This window comes from Tursiops truncatus, chromosome 6 (genome assembly GCF_011762595.2).
Source record: "Tursiops truncatus isolate mTurTru1 chromosome 6, mTurTru1.mat.Y, whole genome shotgun sequence".
NCBI lineage: Eukaryota > Metazoa > Chordata > Mammalia > Artiodactyla > Delphinidae > Tursiops > Tursiops truncatus.
This window is the reverse complement of record NC_047039.1, coordinates 82,266,994-82,286,734: the sequence shown is the minus strand read 5'-3', so window position 1 is coordinate 82,286,734 and position 19,741 is coordinate 82,266,994. Positions and strand designations below refer to the sequence as shown.

The 19,741-nt window shown below is 43.7% G+C and overlaps 1 protein-coding gene across 1 annotated transcript in view; it reads left to right on the top strand.

The window, feature by feature from the left end:
- The window catches only part of GABBR2 (gamma-aminobutyric acid type B receptor subunit 2), a 366,883-nt gene that overhangs the window by 201,259 nt on the left and 145,883 nt on the right, over window positions 1-19,741 (top strand). The window contains exon 6 of the mRNA XM_033858335.2: window positions 5,877-6,077. Coding sequence (XP_033714226.1) covers window positions 5,877-6,077 — 201 coding nt within the window. The remainder of the gene's footprint in view (window positions 1-5,876; window positions 6,078-19,741) is intronic.

Sequence of the window (19,741 nt, the reverse complement as noted above, 5' to 3'; positions counted from 1 at the left end):
GGGATGGAGACAACCGCATCTTTGCCATCCAAATGCTGCAATGCAAACTTTGCAGCGTGTTGCTGCATGTTCTTTTTGGTTTTGGTTTTTTCGCAGTACGTGGGCCTCTCACTGTTGTGGCCTCTTCCTTTGCGGAGCACAGGCTCTGGACGCGCAGGCTCAGCGGCCATGGCTCACGGGCCCAGCCGCTCCGCGGCATGTGGGATCTTCCCGGACGGGGGCACGAACCCGTGTCCCCTGCATCGGCAGGCAGACTCTCAGCCACTGCGCCACCAGGGAAGCCCCTGCATGTTCTTGAGATTGGACCTGCCACCCAAGGGGAGAGTAGTCTCTAGCAAATGCAAGGACTATTTATAGCCCTGTGGCAAAATGTTCATTTCAGTTCCAGCAAAGGACGTGCGTGGCCTGTCGCTTTTGTCTTCTCCTCCCTCCTTGGTGGTCTATTCTAAATTCTCAAGCACTCTAACCTGGGTTCTGGTTTTAGTTCTGCCAGCTGTGTGACCTCAAGCAGGCCACTTTACAACTCCAGCCCCCGGCTGCCTCACCTCTAAAATGGAAGCGACAACCCCTGTCTTATTGGCCTCATAGAATTGTCGAGAGGCTTAAACAAGGCCACCGAAGGGTGACTGTGATCCCAACTGTTAACTGCTTTACTGATGTGAGGATTTATTACTATTATGGTTATGAAATGCCTATAAAAGGGAAATATCCTTCTTGCCTGAGGAAGTGAGGAGGCAAAAGGAAACAATAAAAAGAGGAAATTGGATTTTTAAATTACATCATGGCTACCTGTCTGCAGCTAATGAGAACAAAGTCGTTCATGGGACTGAAGAACATGAGCTCAAGACTGCCCATCATCACCTGGTAGGGCCCATTTGGTGGCCACAGGTCCTGAGACCACATTCCTACTAGAGACAAAAACAATGAAAACCAAGGTGACCAAGTAAACTGAAAATGTGTTCAGTCAGTCACTCTACAACCATTTATTGGGTGCCCTCTTACACCAGGCACTGTGCTAAGCACTGGGGATCCTGGAAAGAGCAGACACCACCCTCCAGGAACTCCCTATTTGGCAAAGGAGACAGACAAAGATACCAGCAGCTTCTTAAGGCTCACATGTCCAACAATCTCAGCCCTTCTGAACGTGAGAATACCAGAATGGAGGCCCAGAGGCCTCTCTGCAGTTGCTTTAGACACTGTATGCTATATTTAAGCCCAGTCTACCTCCCTTGTAGGAGAGCCTTTTAGACCCTCACTCAAAGCCTGTGCTGTGTACTTTTTTCGGCACGTATGTTTAACACTCCCTGCTTTCCATAGCAGTTTAAAAGCAGCAAATTCAGAGTAAGGAGAGGGATTTCATGACAGTGAAAGTGACAGCCTAGACCTGACAACTAGAAAGGAGACAAAGCCATCAAAAGTAGATCAGAGGGCTTCCCTGGTGGCGCAGTGGTTGAGAGTCCGCCTGCCGATGCAGGGGACACGGGTTCATGCCCCCGTCTGGGAAGATCCCACATGCCGCGGAGCGGCTGGGCCCGTGAGCCATGGCCACTGAGCCTGTGCGTCCGGAGCCTGTGCTCTGCAACGGGAGAGGCCACAATAGTGAGAGGCCCACGTACCAAAAAAAAAAAAAAAAAAAAGTAGATCAGAAACTCCAAGAACAATAGTCTGGGGCCATTTGGTGTTTGGGCCATGCCCAAAAGTATCACTGTGCATGGCCCATAGGAGTGGCTAATTTTCAGAATAAAGCCATGAGTTCTGGAAAAGAGAGTGGCATGAGAAGGAGCAGCCACAATGTTCCCGCACGTAGTGTTGGCCAGGTATGGTACACATATTACCTCATTTATTATTTCTTTTTTATTGAAGTATAGTTGATTTACAAACTTGTGTTACTTTCTGGTGTACAGAAAAGTGATTCAGATATATATTCTTTTTCATATTCTTTTCCATTGTGGTTTATTACAGGATATTGAATATAGTTCCCTGTGCCATACAGTAGGATCTTGTTGTTTATCTATTTTATATATAGTAATTGATATCTTCTAATCCCAAACTCCTAATTTATCCCTCCCCCCCTTTCCCCTTTGGACACCATAAGTTTATTTTCTATGTCTGTGAGTCTGTTTCTGTTTTGTAAATAAGTTCATTTGTGTCATGTTTCAGATTCCACATATAAATGATATCATAGTATTTGTCTTTGTCTGACTTATTTCACTTAGTATGATAATCTCTAGGTCCATCCATGTTGCTGCAAATGGCATTATTTCATTCTTTTTTATGGCTGAGCAGTATTCCACTGTATATATGTATCACTTCTTCTTTATCCATTCATCTGTCGATGGACATTTAGGTTGCTTCCATGTCTTGGCTATTGTAAATAGTGCTGCTGTGAACACAGGGATGCATGTATCTTTTCGAATTAGATTTTTCTCCAGATATATGCCCAGGAGTGGGATTGCAGGATCATATGGCAACTCTATTTTTAGTTTCTTAAGGAACCTCCATACTGTTTTCCATAGTGGCTGCACCAATTTACATTCCCACCAACAGTGTAGGAGGGTTCCATTTTCTCCACACCCTCTCCAGCATTTATTATTTCTAGACTTTTTTTTTTTTTTTTTTTTTTTGCGGTACGTGGGCCTCTCACTGTTGTGGCCTCTCCCATTGTGGAGCACAGGCTCCGGACGCGCAGGCTCAGCGGCCATGGCTCACGGGCCCAGCTGCTCCGTGGCATGTGGGATCTTCCCGGACCGGGGCATGAACCCGCGTCCCCTGCATCGGCAGGTGGACTCTCAACCACTGCGCCACCAGGGAAGCCCTATTTCTAGACTTTTTAATGATGGCCATTCTAACCAGTGTGAGGTGATATCTCACTGTAATTTTGATTTTCATTTCTCTAATAATTAGCGATGTTGAGCATCTTTTCATGTGTCTATTGGCCAGCTGTATGTCTTCTTTGCAGAAATGTCTATTTAGATCTTCTGCCCATTTTTTGATTAGGTTGTTTTTTTGTTCATATATTACCTCATTTAATTCCTACACCAACCCAGTGAGATGGGCTTTGCTTTCCACAGGCTATAGATGAGAAAAGCAAGGTCCAAGGAGTTGTGTGCCAGAGTTACCCAGCTGGTATGTGGCAGAGAATCTGGTGCCACTTGACTATAGTCTTTTTTCTTTTTTTTTTCAAAAAAATCAGTAGAAAAAATTTTATCTTCATCAAAATTGACTAATATTGTAAACAAAACGTGTTGTCATTCAAATGGACTGAACTTCTGTTTTCTGGAAAATTCACTCACAAGGAACACCTAACAGAACAATGGCAGGTCAGACAGCTATCACAGCAGATCACTGGGAGGCTCCTGACTTCCTGCTCCATGCTGCCTCTAAATTATCACACAGTCTTTGGTCTCAGAGAATAATGCAAATCTGCCTTTGCATCTGATCAGAAGACCTCCTCATGTCCTCACTAAGTATCTGTTGACGCTTACTTACCATACATTCGTAATAAGTGGCGCTACCTTGCCTCAACCTTTTAAGACTGAGAAAGCTTCCAGAAAGTTTTACTTTGTTTGTTCTGCTAAGAAAAGAGAGAAACTTAAAAAAACAGGCTTTGAATCTTGTCCTCTTGACTTAGCTGAATGTGTTTGAGCAAATTCCTCAATCTCTGAGCCTCAATGTCTTCATCTATAAGATAGAGATAAATAGCACATAACTCATAGGGTTGTTGTGAGAATAAAATAAGATAATGTATATAAATGGCCTAGCACATAATAGGGGCTCAATATATGTGAGTTCCTCCCTGCCAGTGAAAGATGAGAGTTGTGAAGTCTCACAGGTTCTGCCATTGATTAAATGACCTGGGGTCATTGGGATGACGCTTTTGTTCAAAGGTCTAGCCCCCAGCCAGTTTTGTTGAACTGGGGTTTTGTTATATAATTGTAATATTAAGGCTCTCTGTGTTTTTTCTACAACAGTTTTGATTGGGGCAGCATTACAATGTAGTTGCTGGAAAAAATGACTATGATCTGAGGCTGCATTATGAGAAATACAGTGTCTAGAATGAGGGAGGTGAAAGTCCCATATCATTAGAGGAGTCTAGAGAAGAGGTGATGTGATCATTACCTTGAGATAGTTGAAGGGCTCTCTTATGAAACAATTTCAGTTTAATCTCCGGTGGCTTCACTGAATCAATGGACAGAGGCCATAGAGATGGAATCTGAGCTTAAGCTAAGGAACAAATATTCTAATTCACACTTACCCCAGTGAGATGCTCCACACTGCAGGCTGGGCTTTTTCAGGTGTTGAGAGAGTCTTAGAAGAGTTGCCTCCTCAGATGTAGGAATGAAGGGAACACACCTCTAACTCTTAGACTCAACAGTAACTATTCTCTAATATACACAAATATAAAGGGCTCTGGCCCACCCTTTCTGGGCAGACGGTCGATTAGCATGCTGGAGCCTAAGTGGAGGGCAGCCAAAATGTCCCTGGCATCCAGAGCAATGTTGCAGGCTTCTTTCTCCACACCCTCCTGGCCTCTATGCTGTCTCTGTTCTAAGCCAAGGAACATAAAGGAGTGTGACATGAATTGTTTCCCAACGTGTCCTCCTAACATAGGTGGCTCCCTAGGAACAAATTGCTGGATCGTTTAAGGTTCACATTTTTTAATGTATACAGTTCATCACAGTGCGCAGAGAGCATTTACATACACCACTGCTCTCTGTAGTCACTTCTGGGTGTTTTGATTACTGATAGGAATGTGAGCTCTACTCCATTCTGGACCCAACTCTGATGGAATGTGACATACCTACAAATTGGGATTTTCTGGGTGCATCTAAGCTATCAAAAAGCATGCTTTTCCAGATAAAAAAATCATCACAGTAAGAATTAAAGCCAAATGGGGGTATATTAGAACAGTCTGACAACTTTTTGTTTAAATGGGAGGCAGGCAGTGTGGCTTTGCAGCGTAAGAGTAGGCAGACCTAGGTTCCAGACTGTGGACCTTGGAAAAGTGACTTTCCCTCTCTGGTTTCCAGTTTCCTCATCTCTAAAATGAGGATAATAAACTCTGCCTAGACCATCTCAAAGGGTGGACATGAATGACAAATAAGATGCGTGTAAAGTATATAAATATAAGGGACTTTTTTTTAGGATCTGGATTTATGTACACCATGCTTTGGGTAAAGATTTAGAGAGATGTTCAGTTTGCCAAGTGACATCTTATATAAGTTGTATGCTTACATTAAATTTTCTTGGCCCCTTGCAAAATTGCTCCGCCCTGGATTATATTTTAAGGTTATGATCTCAGCTTTTAGTAAAGATCTATACAAAAATAGCCTTATGAAATCTGTTTGTTGTAGGGGTGGTGTTGATACCATGCTAGCTAATTTGACAGTGACCTCCATATGAGGCATTTTGTTTAGGGATTAAAGCCTAGAAAACATTTTGTGTCCCTGAAGAACTCGTATGTTTTCTCCTTACTGAAAATAAGAGCTATGCAATTAATATTGTTGCCCTTTTCTCTTGGGCTGCCAGGAAGTTTGTGGTGAAATATGTAGCTTATATCTATAGTGTTGGAACCTTTGGTGGACTTGTCTACATTCTGTTCCCTTTACCTCCAATAAGCATATTATAATCTATATTTTCCCAGGCACTTATGTTTTTATTTTATTCAGTGTTTTATTATTTTAATATACATGTTTCCTATAAACTACCTTATATCCCTTGAGAGATAATGAGGAGGAGACCAAGCAAGTAATAGAAAAATTAACAAATCCTCTAGTACGAGGAACCCTGAGTCCCCTCCGCCTTTCCCACAGGGTACAAAGCTTTGAACAAATGTTTGTCTCTTGGTGCCTTCATGGTCAACCCATCTGTTGCAGGCATATGAGGAGAATATGTACGGTAGCAAATACCAATGGATCATCCCGGGCTGGTATGAGCCTTCCTGGTGGGAGCAGGTGCACACAGAAGCCAACTCATCCCGTTGTCTCCGGAAGAATCTGCTTGCTGCCATGGAGGGCTACATCGGCGTGGACTTCGAGCCTCTGAGCTCCAAGCAGATCAAGACCATCTCAGGAAAGGTTGGTGCCTTGGCCAGCTCATTTCAGCCCCCAAGCCCATCTCCTTTAATCATGCTGTCCAATGATGTTGGCAAAAAGCACCTAGATCTTGTTCTGGCCTTTGCTGTGTGATTTTGAGCAAAGCATGTGACCTCTCTGAGCCTCGCTTATCTGTTAAATGAGGATATCCAGCTCGCTACTGCATGGCCTTCTAGGGAATTGTGGGAATCAAATGAGGTAAGGGTGCTTTGTAAGCACGTAACATAGTGTATGCGTAAGGGGTGGAGTCGTGACTAGTATGGGACCAACTGCAGGCACTGACTTTCAGACGAGGCCACCATTTCATCCTGTGCCCCTCTGACCTGGAATGTCATTTCTCAGTCTCACTGATGCTCCTGTCAGCCTGGAGGAGACGAACTACCCCACAAGTAGACTTGGGGAAACATGTACTAAAGACCAGAAAGATTGGTCCAAACCCCAGTTTTGCCACTTACCAGCTGTGTGACCTTGAGCTTGAGTTCTCTGAGCCGCTGTTTCTTCATCTGTAGAGTGGTGGTGAAAATATCTTCCTCCGGGGTCAAAAGGTGGGCTGAATGGCAGATTGTGCAATGTGGCTGGCATGGCACCTGACATCTTGTGCTGTCATAACTAGGAGGAGGACCTTGGCAGGGTGCTTAGGTCCTCAGGCCTCCACTAGGGATGTTCCCACTAGGGATGACTAACCCCTGGCCTGCTTATCTCATAGGGCTGTGAAAGAACAGGTAGTATGGTGCATGTAAAAGTATTTCCAAAGTACACTATTTTCTATCAGTGAAAGCATTGTCAAGAATCAGGTGGTGACAGTTCCAGTGAAGATGGCAACATCCATCTCTCAATTCTAACCACCAGCCAAAGTTCAGTACAGCAGAGCACATGATTCTTTTCTGTCTCCTCTGATCTCAGATTTTTAAATTCTCTGCCAACCTTCAACTTCATTTAAAGGATCAACTTCATAGTAAAGTAAAAAATATATATATTATTTTTATCCATTATTTAATCTCAGTCAGAGCCAACACTACAAGAATGATTTATTGATTTGTCCAAAAAGGGCAAATCATTAGGACACATTTTATAAGCAGCTCTGTAGATCACGTGACACCTGAGAGATCCTGGAAAAACACTTTGGGTAGAAAATGTTGAAAGAAATATTTTCATACCAAAATCAATGACAATATGAAGTTTTTGGAGATGCTGACTAATGAGAAGAAACAACTCATTTTTATTTCAGTAGGTATTATTTTTAAAGTTGTTGAAGTTTACAGTTTATTAGAAGATACTTGGGTCCAGGGATACCCTAAACTTTAAAAATAGTATAAAGTTTGAGGAAAATACAAAAACTAAAATTCTGTACAGGCAGACAGTATAATAATTAAAATGAGAGACTTAAGGAAGACCAAAGATGTAAATGATTACACATGAGATCTGTGAAGCTAAGTGGGGGTAAGGGCCATGAGACGCCCCAAGGGCCTCAAATGTCGTTCCAAGGAGCGTGAATGCTGCCCGGGGTGGGCGAGCCATGCACAGATGTGAGCATGTGCACAGGAATGCATTTTGGGAAGATCATTTTTTGCAGTGTTTTTTCAGAGTAAATGTTTTGACTTGATAACATCTCCCAGGTCACTGACTTTCCTTTTTAATTTTAAATTTTTAAATTTGGGCCTGGTGAGGAGGCTGACCTCACCCCCATATCACTGTGCCCATGAATGGACACCTTGGGGCTATTCCTGGGACTGTTCATTTCATCTCACAGTGTGGGCCACCCACTCCTGGGCCTCCCAGGATGGAGCAGTGCCATCAGAGCAGAGCCAGGCAGACTCCCAGCTTGGGGCAGCTTCTGAAATTCCAGGCGACCTAGTCCCTGTCCCACAGTCTTTGAGACAAGAGGCAGCATTTCTTATATTATCTCGAGGTCAAAAGATAATTGAAGTTACACGGGGAAATCTGAAACTCTTTGCCTCTTGGACTCAGAGGGTTGAGGACTCTCCTAGAGGTCATGTAGACCAGCCTCTCTCATCAGACTCTCAGATCCTTCCAGTAGCACAGGAATCACTACTTGTTCCCTAATTTTCCCCACTGGTCCCCATCCCTTGTCCCTATAGGGCCCATCCCTCCAGTTGTAACTTAACAGTTCCAGGGCCAGGACTAAGGGCAAAATTTAAGGGGGTGCCAAAGACCTCAATGGAAAAATCCATGATGAACAAAATATCAAAATTTTAAATAAAGACAAGATCCACAAACCAAGATTAGGGTGAACTGATTTGAGTCACATAATTACAAGAACACATCTTGTCTTTATTTAAAATTTTGCTCATCGTGGATTCTTTTTTTTTTTTTTGCGTTAGTTTTGATTTTTTAATCTTGATTACTGAGGGTTTTGGCTCCTTCTTCCATTTTGCCCCTGAAGGGAGGGCCTCACTCACCTCCCCCTGGTCCTTGCCCTGCACAGGTTGTGTTCATCAAGCCCCTTCCCATGCTCAGCCCATGCTCTGCACTTCCTCTTGTTGAGTGCTCTCTCCCCAGGGTGTAGGGCCCAGAGTTGATAAGGCATTCGTATTTGTGGTCTGACCACAAGCCAACTTCGTCAACCAATCTTCAAGAATGTATGGCTAAAGGAAGTTGTAGAAAGTCATGAAATAGTTCTTGAATTTGATTTTGCGGGGTATGTGACTGCTGGGGACCGTGTCAGCATGGCACAGGCTGCTGGGTCGATGCCTGTATTCTGGGGTCCATCAGTATCCATGAAGACAAGCAAACACGTATAGAAGCAAGTCAGTGGACGCTTGCCATCTTCACTGTTTACACATAGGAAAGCTGAGGAGCAGAAAGTGGAAGGGCATACCCAGGATCCTTGTGGTGAGTTGAAAAGTGGCCCCTAAAAAGATATGTCCAGGCCCTAACACTTAGAACCTGTGAATGTGACCTTATTTGGAAAAAGGGTCTTTGTGGATGTAATTAATTTAAGAATCTTGAGATGAGATTATCCTGGACTACCTGGGTAAACCCTAAATCCAATGACAAGTGTCCTTATAAGAAAAAGGCAGAGGGAGTTTTGCCACTTGGGGAAGATCACGTGAAGACGGAGGCAGAGATCGGAGTGATGCGTCTACAAGACAAGGCACGCCAAGGATTGCTGGCAGCCACCAGCAGCTAGAAGAAAGGCACGGTAACAGATTCCCCTTGGAGCTTACAGAGGGAACCAACCCTGCCAGCACCTTAGTTTTGGTCTTCCTGGCCTCCAGAACTAGGAGCAAATAAATTTCTGTTGTTTTAGACCACCCAGTTTATGGAAATTTGTTATGGCCACCCCAGGAAACTGATACAGTCACCCAGCAGGTCAGGGACAGATCCAGGAGTGGAAGCCAGGACTGCTAAGTCCCCACTCACTGCCCCTTCCCCTCTACCATGCTCTCCCTCTAGACATGTGACATGCTTAGGAGCAGAGCACATCCAAATCAGCCCTTTCTGTGATTTCTTAGCGGGCCTGTTAGTAAGTGGCAGAACAGGACAGTATGGGTCTGGTAATCAGGAGATCTAGTACAAATCCTGGCATTGTCACCAATTAATCTGCCACCTCAGCTAGACAGTCACCATCCCTGGGCCTCAGTTTCCTCAACTGAAAATGAGAGATTTGGACCATATAACTCCTGGCGTCCTTTCACAGCAAAATTCTCTGTAAGTATGGTATTGAGTTATTACAGCAAGCTGTGTGATATGGTTATAATGTTAAACCCTGGAACCCCCAGGACAAAGGTAACTCCTGATAAAGTCACATAATCAGGTGCAACAGTGGCCCCTCTTGAAATGCATTCTCCGTGGTTGCCTCTTCCATATGCCTGTCTCTGGTGCCAAGCTGTCCCCAGCTTGCTCATGGGCACCCAGGAGATTTCTGGTAGGAGGAATAACAAGGTCATGGTCTCCCTCCCGAGCACGTTCATCAGTCCCTTCCCATTGGAATTTCCAGTGATGGGACAAGTGCAGACATTTGGGCTTCCCCGAGTACATTCAGAGCTCAGTCTTTCAGAACCTCACGTAAACAGCCTCTGGATACTTGCTTTGGCCCTAAAGGCTCTTTCTCCTTGTTAAACTTCCGCATCACCACTCTATTTCCCCAAAGTGACTCTGTTGACATTGGTGATTTCCAGTGTCAGCTTTCACTTTTCAGCATCCCACTGGGTTTGTTTCCACTGTGAGCATTTACAGTTCTGGTGTAAAATTCCAGTGATGGCTCAGCCTCTCTAATAAGGACATTCTTCCCGTTACCATTCTCCTGCTGAGACACACAGAGTTGGGCCAAGGCACCAGATGGAAAAGTTCACAGAACCGTGGAATCAGTGGGAATCTCAGAAGTGGGCCCCAACCCTCCATCAAAGACACAGGCTCATTCTTTGGAAGAGTTTTGTAATGTTTTCCGGCAAGAAGCTTCTGTGACCACCCACAACTATTTATCCAACACAGCAGAACAAGAGGAAACAGAAATCTAGTGAGTCCTCAACTTAGAGCAGTGACCTGGGAAAAGCTGCACCCATCTCATTGTCACTGCCATCAGAGCGCCATAACAAAGAACCTGGGGATTTTAGGGAAGCTCTGGGCTCTCTAGAGAGGAGGAAGGGAAGGTGCCATGGAAAAGTAGAGGTGCTCCCCAGGTAGTCGAGCTTTACAGTGCTGCTGCCTCTGCCCATACCTTCCCCACAAAGCTCCTGTTCCCTTCTGCTTCCCTAAGTACCACATCCCTGGGAGACAGGCGGTGCGGCAAAGGAATATGGGCTTAGGAAGAAGCGTGTGGTGGCCTTTTGGCACTGGTTAGATGTGAATCTTGGCCCCACCATTTCCCAACTGAGTGACTCTGGAAGACAGATAGTTGTTCATGCAACATCCATAGCCCCTCTTCCCCCTCAGTAACATAACTCTTGTTTTTAACTGGGTATGTTGCCGCCCATCTGAAAATGTACATTTCCCAGCCTCCATGTAGCTAGATACAGCCAGGATTCTAAGTCTAGCCAATGAGATTTAAGTAGAGGTATTATACAAGACTTGTAAAATCTCCTTTAAGGGGAGAGCTTGCCTTTCTTTTTCCTTCTCCTTTGTGTTGGCTGGAATATGGATGGGATGGCTGGAGTTATAGCAACTATTTTGGATCAAGAGGTGACCTTGAGAAGGAAACTTTATTCTAAGATAGCAGAGCATAAAGATAAGAGCCTGGGTCCCTGGTTACACTGTGGAGTTGCCATAGCAACCCTGCACCACCTACCCATGAACATCTTTTCCGTGAGAAAGAAAGAAACTGTCTCATTTAAGTCAGTGATAATTTTTTTTCTGTTTTATTCAACTGAACCTAATCAATAGTGATGCAGTGACATTGGGCTAGTAATTTGGCCTTTCTGAAATTGTTTCTCATTATACTGGAGTAATAATATCTCTTTTACAGATTTAGAAGGATTAAATGAGGTAATACAGAGGAAAATATCTTGCCGAGTGCCAAGCACACAATAGATGCTCAACAAATTGTAGTTCTCTTCCTCCATCAGCGCAGTAGCCTTATGGGCAGGAGAAAGGAGTAGTGAGTCAGTTTATACACACAAATATGCTCTGGTTTGTTGTTGGGATTTTACTGAATCTATAGACTGATTTAGGAAAAACTGACGTCTTTGTAATATAGGGTCTTCCCATCCATTCAATTTCTCTCAGAAATGTTTTGTAATTTTTTGTGTGGAACTCTTGCATGTATTTTATTTGATTTATTTATAGGTATTTGATGTATTTCAGTGAATATATGTGCACATTACTATTGGATGCATGCTTGGGGTGGTATTTCTGAGTCATAGGGAATACATATGTTCAGCTTTAGTAGCCACCACCAAACAGATTTCCAAAGTGGTTATACCAATTTACACACCCACCGGCAGTGATTGAGAGTTCCAGTTGGTTCACATGCTCACCAACATTTGGCATTGTTAGCTTTTTAATTTTAGCCAATATAGTGGGCGAGTAGTGGTATCTCATTTTTGTTTTAATTTACATTTCCTTGATGACTAATGAAGTTGTCGATCTTTTCATATCGTTATTGACCATTTTGATATCCTCTTTTATAAACTGCCTATTCAAGTCTTTTGCCCATTTTTTCCACTTGGATTCTCTGCCTGTTTCTCATTGATTTGTAGAAGTTCTTTTTGTATTCTGGATATGAATTCTTCGACAGTTATATGTATTACTTATATCATTTGTGTCCTGTTTAAGCATCTTTGCCCACCCAAGCTCATAAAGATATTTTTCTATCTTGTCTTTTAGAAGTTTGTTTTACCTTTCACTTTTAGATATAGAATTCACGTGAAATTGATTTTATGTAAGGTCTAAGGTAAGATCAAGATTAATTTTTTCCGTATGGATAGCCAATTGATTCAGAACCATTTATTGAAAATCCTCCTTACCCCCCCCCCCCATGCTATAGTATCATCTTTATCATAAATTAAATGAGTATATATAGTGTGGATCTGTTTCTGGACTTTCTGTTCTCTTCAATTGTTCTATTTGCCTACCCTTTAACCAATACCACACTGCCTTAATAATTGAAGTTTTATAAGACCTGATGGGTGGTAGTGTTAAGTCCCTCTTCTTCTCTGAGATTTTCTTGGGTGCCTTGAACCTGATGTCATGTTCCATTTTAGATCTACTCACATATTTACACTTCCCATTACTTTTCATTCCTCCCTTCATTTCTGTTCTGTTTATGATCACTGTCCTTCTGCCTGAAGAACTCCTGTTGGTCTTGCTTTTACTACGGGTTTGCTGGAGACATATTCTCTCAGTTTCTGATTGTCGAAAATTTTCTTTCATCTTTAAGATTGAGAGATATATTAACTAGGTGTAGAATTCTAGATGGTTTGTTATTTTCTTTTAGCACTTTCAGATGTCATTTCATTGTCTTCTGGCGTCCATTGTTTCTGTTAAATCAGCCATCAGCCTTATTGTTGCTATTTTGAAGATCATGCATCCTTTTTTTTTTTTTTCTCTAACTGCTTTTTTTTTTTTTTTTTCTTTTGTGGTACACAGGCCTCTCACTGTTGTGGCCTCTCCCGTTGTGGAGCACAGGCTCTGGACGTGCAGGCTCAGCGGCCATGGCTCATGGGCCCAGCCGCTCCACGGCACACGGGATCCTCCCAGACCGGGGCACGAACCCGCGTCCCCTGCATCGGCAGGCAGACTCCCAACCACTGCGCCACCAGGGAAGCCCCTGGGTTTATCTTGATTGGAGTTTAAGCTTTATGGAACTTCATGCATCAGTGGATTGATATGTATTTGGGGAAATTCTAGGAAAATATCTCTTAAATATTGCTTCTACCTATCCTCTCTTTCCTCACATTTTAGGACACCAGTTATACATGTGCTATACCTTTTCAACACATTCCATATATCTCTTATGTTCATTTCCTGTTTTCTATCCTTTTTTCCTCCCTGTGCCTCAGTCTGAATATTTACTACTAACCTTTCTTCCAGTTCACTAACCTACTTTCTGCTGTGTCTAATATGCTGCTTCATCCATCTGTTGAGTTCTTAGTTTCATTTGTTGTTGTATTTTTTAATTTTTTTAGGATTTTCATTTTATTCTTTTTTTCTTTCATTGCTTCCAGTTTTCTGGTGATATTCTATATCTTTTATCTATTTTCTTGAACATATAAACCTGCTATGTTAAAGTCCATGTCTAATAACTTCAAGATGTGGATCACCTGTGGGTCTGCTTCTATTGCCTATTTTCTTCTTTCCTTCCTTTCTTTCTTCCTTCTTTCCTTCTTTTTTTCTTGTTTTTTTTTAAATTTGATCCTATCACTTGGCATACCTAGTGAGTTTAATTCATTAAATTGGTTATGAAAAATTAAAGAAGTACAGATGGCATTACTTTCTCCAGAGAAGATTTATTTCTCTTCAATCAAGCTGTTAGAATAGGAGCAGATCACTTTATTCAGTAAAGAATTGAGATGATTCCATGCTTGGTTTTAGTTTTCACAAGGGCTGGTCTATTTTGGTTTGCCCTTACTCCTGTCTGTCCTTCAGCATTCTCAAATCCTGGGGTGTTTACTGGATTGGCCCTGGATTCCAATTTTTGTCTTCCTAATGCCATGAAACTCCAAACACATCTGCTTACTTCCTTAACCCCTTAGCCACCACTTTTTGCTTGGCTTCTCAGCCTCTTGCTTTATGCAGCTTAGTTATCACCGAATATTTCAAGTGCAAATGTCAGTCTGCATACTGGTATTCTGTAGTTCCTCTTCCTCTGAGACCTTTGCCTATAAGCCTTGCTACCCTGATAACCCTGAACTATAGTTTTTTGTCTTCCCATCTCTGAGGGACTGCTGAAAACTCTGATCCAGTGTTTTCTATTCCTACAACTAACCTTCCCACTTACAAATCAGCAAATGCTTCCAGAGGAAGCAGCAAAGAATGTTGGACTCTTCTCAAAACACTTCTCTTCGCTCCAGAATCTTGGTTCCTCAAGTCCTAGATGTCCTGGTTGCTTTCTCATACCTTTGGATAGCTATTTTTGTATTTTATGCTGCTTTCCTTAATGTTCTTCATGAGAGCTTTTGTCTGACATAATTTATTTCATCATAGTCAGAGTAAAAGTCTGACCTGAGACTCTTTTGCTTAAAAGGTGAAGAATAGCATATTGGGGACAGGGTAAGCATGTCACTGACTTCAGCAATTTGAGGTGCTGTTGTGGTTAAGAGGGAGCAGATAGGTTCATTGTGGCTCCACAGGAAGACATAGCAAGTTACAGGGAGATAGGTGTAAACTCTGTATCCAGAAGACTAGTCTCATAGACGTCAGGCATCCCTTAAGTGGAAGACTCTCCCTGAAGACATAGTGACCTTCCCAGCGCTGGAGGAGTCTCAGAAAAGGCTCAACAAATACCTGGAAGTTGCTATTGAGAAAATCCAAGAATCAGATTGTGAGAGGGACTTAATCAGTGGTAGCCAATTTATGTATTTTGAAATCTTAAAGGATTTTTAAAAATACAGATGCCCAAGTTATCCCACAGACACAATAAACAAAATGTAGGGCCCTGGCATCCTGGGTGACCTACAAACTGACCTACAAACTGGAGTAAAAGAACCACTAGACTGTCCCCTAGTGTACCTTCCAAATGAGACTGTGGTTCCAGCATCCCACAAGGGATGCTAGAGAGAGACTCTGCCAGTTTTTCCAGTCTGGGGAGTGGCAATTGGAGACGTGGAAGGAGATGTTTCCCCTTTCTCCTCTTTTCTGTCCGTGAGCCTCACCTCTCCTAGAAAGCAGGACTCGACTTGGTTCTGTTGGAATGACAGACCCATAAAGTTTAGTCATACTGTGGGGTAGCAAGCTTATGTGGGCTAGCCTGGGAACCTAACCACTATTTATAACATAGTTTCTGTATGAAACTATGTTCCAAGTTCCAACAACTGCCTTTCAAAAATATGTGGAACACAACATGTCAGTAATTGGGACTCTCTATATAAAGTTATTTTCTCAGAAACTTTTAGCTTCTCATGATAAACTTGACCTCAGAGAATGAGTAATCAATCAGTTTTCAGTGTCTGCTTTACAGTGGAAGAAATTCTTGTGCCCTGAATAATTGGAGACCTGCTTTAAGAACAGCTATTACTTTTGCTCAGACAATTGTGAGAGCGTTTCTTCCTGCTGTCATTGTTTTGCCTGAGGGAGATCAGTGCCGGCTTCACCTGGGAACAGTGATGAATGGTCTGGGATATAGTGTGGTAGCAATGACTTCAACGTGGTGCTTGCAAAATGAGGTCACCTTTCAGAGCTAAGCTACACTGGTGTCCCACTCCAAGGACTCTACCCACAGAAGTGAGGTAAACAGCCACATTGCCAGGGTCCTCCACCCCCCTTTCCCCTGGATGAAGAACAGTCTTATGAGATAGAAAAGATAGGGATTTACAAGTGGTACATATTAAAAAATATATAGGGGCTTGTGTTGGTCCCAATGTCAAATTGAATAAACAGTCTGATCTTGATCCCCTCTACTGTCTACACACAAAAAACATCACCAATAAACTGTATCAAAGAAGTTAAAAAACCACACTCATTTACCTCCTGATGAGACCACACTGTGTCTGTTCCCCTCAGGTCTGACTCCCCCCTCCAACTTTAAGAGGGTCACAGAAACCTTTAAGGATGCCCCAGTGGCATATGCTGGATAGGGAAGAAGTCTGGAAATGTCATCTGAATGTAACCATCAGGTTGAACAAACAGGACTCAAAGAGACACTACCAGCAGCCCTTGGATGCCTTTGCCTGCATCAGAGCAAGACTCATAGCAGCAAAATCTGGGAGAGAAGAGGTCAAAGGAGCCTCATTCCTTTTATGCTTAAACAATTAATTAGATAAATAGACATTCAAGTAAATTTTTAATACTTTTAAAATAACCAGGGCTTCCCTGGTGGCACAGTGGTTGAGAGTCCGCCTGCCGATGCAGGGGACACGGGTTCGTGCCCCGGTCCGGGAAGATCCCACATGCCGCGGAGTGGCTGGGCCCGTGAGCCATGGCCACTGAGCCTGCGCGTCCGGAGCCTGTGCTCCGCAACGGGAGAGGCCACAACAGTGAGAGGCCCCCGTACTGCAAAAAAAATAGCCGATAGCTGACTTAATAGCCTGAAATAGACCTAAATTGCCTTTTAAAATAAAGAAAAATATAGCCAAATAGTGAAAGATGGAAAAATAACAAGGATGCATTGAAACAAAGCATCCTTAAAAGTTGTGACTCTCACCGTAACAAGAAGAGGAAACCCACCTTGGAAGTGAAAGTTGCCCATCAATATGTGAAAGGAGCTCACTCTTCATCATTAATCAGAGAAATGCAAATTAAAATGAGATGTACTTTTTTTCCTTACCCTAAGAAACTGACAATGATTTTAAAAATTGAAATACCTATTGTGGTCCAGGATGCAAGGAAATGGGTACTTTCATACAGAGTGGAATTCTAGCTTTTCATATTTGGGGAGGATAAGTTGGCCCTTTATATGTGTGAATAGCGTTTAAGGTTTTTGTACCTTTTGCCTCTGCAATTACACAGCTGGGAATTTCTTCTGAAAAAATAATTACCAGTGTGTGTTCAGAAAATTTAGATACAAGGATGCTTTTTTGCAGTTCTGTAGTTTGGAACAATTAGAAAAAGACTAAATGTCCAATAATTGGAAATTAGCTAAGGAACTAAAGGTAGGACATCCATGCACTGGAGGGCTGTTAACCCCGATCAGCACAGGCATAGTCTTGGGCCTTCAGGGTGTCCTGGGTGAGCAGCTGTGCCAGGTGGCCAGGTGAACAACCACCTGTACTATTAATAGTAGTGGCTGTCATTTGTGGAGCACCTACCATGTCCTGGACACAGGACTGACGCTCTGCACACTTCATCTCATGGAACCCTCATGGCCACCCAGCAAGGGAGGATGCAGAGACCTGGAGGAGATAGGATCCCGCCTCAGGTCACAATTAGTAAACCACAGAGCTGGGGCTAGAGGACAGGTCGGCCTGCTTCCAAATCCTGTGTTCTTACCACTGTGCCAGGCTCCTGCCTCGATAGCTAGGAGGAAGCTTCTAGGTCACCTAGTCCAACCTCCTTGCTTTTCAGATGGAGTAACTGATTCTTAGAAAGGGTCTCTGCAGGTATTGTTTTGGGTTCTGTGGTCAAAACAGATAACATCCCTGACCCCGTGGAGCTTAATTCTGTGGGTAGGTAAATTGCAGGAAGTGAAAAGTGCAATAAAAAAGATAAAACCCATGGATAGAGAATGCCTGGGGCGGGGTGTGGGGGGGGGATGACACATGTTAAAATTTGTGTGCCGAGAATATCACGTGAGAGCTGGGGAAGAAGCTTTCTGGCAGAGGAAGCATCTAGTGCAACAGCCCCAAGCTGCAAACAGACTTGGTGTGATCCAAGGACGCAAAAGGTTTAGGGAAGAGAGAGTTTCATAATGGACTGTTTCATGCTCCCTGATGAGGAGTGAGACGGCGAAGGATGATGGGTGGAGGGGTGCAGTTTTTTGTGAGGAGGGGCTCAAGAAGCTGGGCTGGGCTAGAGACGGTGCTGTCTCCTTGAAGAACCCTTGGAATTGAAGAGCTTCTGCCGGGTATTTTGAGTGATGAACAGAATAGTGATGGCTGGATGTGATGCATTTCCAAAGGAAGTTATAAATGGATAAAACCTGAGCCATCCAATAGGAGCCAAATGATTTTTAAAAAAAAAAAGGCAGTGGATTTGTTGCTGGGACACCAATCACATTTGGTCAGGCAGATTCCTGATTTGGTCGCCTGCAGGTTCCACCTCTGGAGGGGCTTGGCTGAACCCAGGCTCTGCTAAACCTTGAGCCAAGGGCAAGGGACTCGAGCTCCAGCCACGGAACAACCCAGCCTTCGACGGCTCAAGTTCACCACCCTCCCTGGGCACTAGACCTGGCCCCAATCAACCTGGGGTAGAAGGCAGTTATGACTTCAAAAGTCAAACATGAGAGAAACAGCAAAGCTAGAATGGGACCAGTCTAGCCACACGTACACACACACACACACACACACACACACACACACACACACTGTGTGACCTTGGCCAAATCTCTAGACCTCTCTGTGTCTCCAGCTGCAGGTTGAGGGGGCGTGTGTGACCATCACTAAGGGCCTTTTCTGGTATAAACTGACAGTGAGTTGATGGTTTCTATGTGTGATTTGTGCCCAAGGAGGGTTCTTCCAAAGACTAAGCTGTGGGCTCTGATGACATTTCTGGCAGGGAAGTTTAGAAGTGATTTGAGAAAAAGCCCACAGAAGGGCTGAGGGTAATGGGTTCCCTTGGAGCGGCATTCATTTGGATCTATAAGCCGCAGGGGCTAGAGTAAAAAGGCAGTTTCATTACTTTGTGGCCTCAATCAGAATGTTAATATTACCAATGAAATTCTTTTATGAAAGTCAGCTCAATAGGAGAAAAAAATACTTTTTTTAAAATGCTGAGTTATTCACAGACCCTACTATATTATGGAAGATGAAAGGGAAGGGTACAATGTAGAGGTCAGAACAGACCTTACATCTGGGCAACTAGGACCTGCCCTGGGCCCCATTCTCTAAGTGGACCTCACTCAGACTCCATGGGGTTCAGAATTCACAAGGCCCTGGGGCCCTGCCCACCTGGAGCCTGTACCGCTTTCCCCCTCCTAAGGCCATGCCCTGAATTCCATGCCCAAATGCCTGGAACCACATCTAGGGTCCAAAGAGCCTCTTTAGGGAGGACTGAGCTTCTGGGGTTGTCAAGGGGCTACTGATGCTGGAAGGGGGAGGAAGTGTGGACTGAGCTTGGCTGGCCTGTGGGGTGGAGGCAGGTGGGAAGAGAAGAGGGTGGGTGAACCACAGAGCAAGGTCAGCCCCCCGTGCTGCTGTGTCCAGACTGAAGCTCTGAGGGGCCCCAGAGTTCTGAATTCAAACTTGGCCTTCCAGATCCTAAGGAAGGTATATTTACCTTCCTTTAACCCGTTATGATGGAAAGATAGAAAATATTTTACTGAACAATTGGTTTGCTTGCCTGTAACTTAATATTTAGACATATGGTATGTGGGCCTTCACTGATGCTCTAGCTCTAGGCCCTGCAAATGTCAGGGGGAGGCCTGGTTAGAGTGC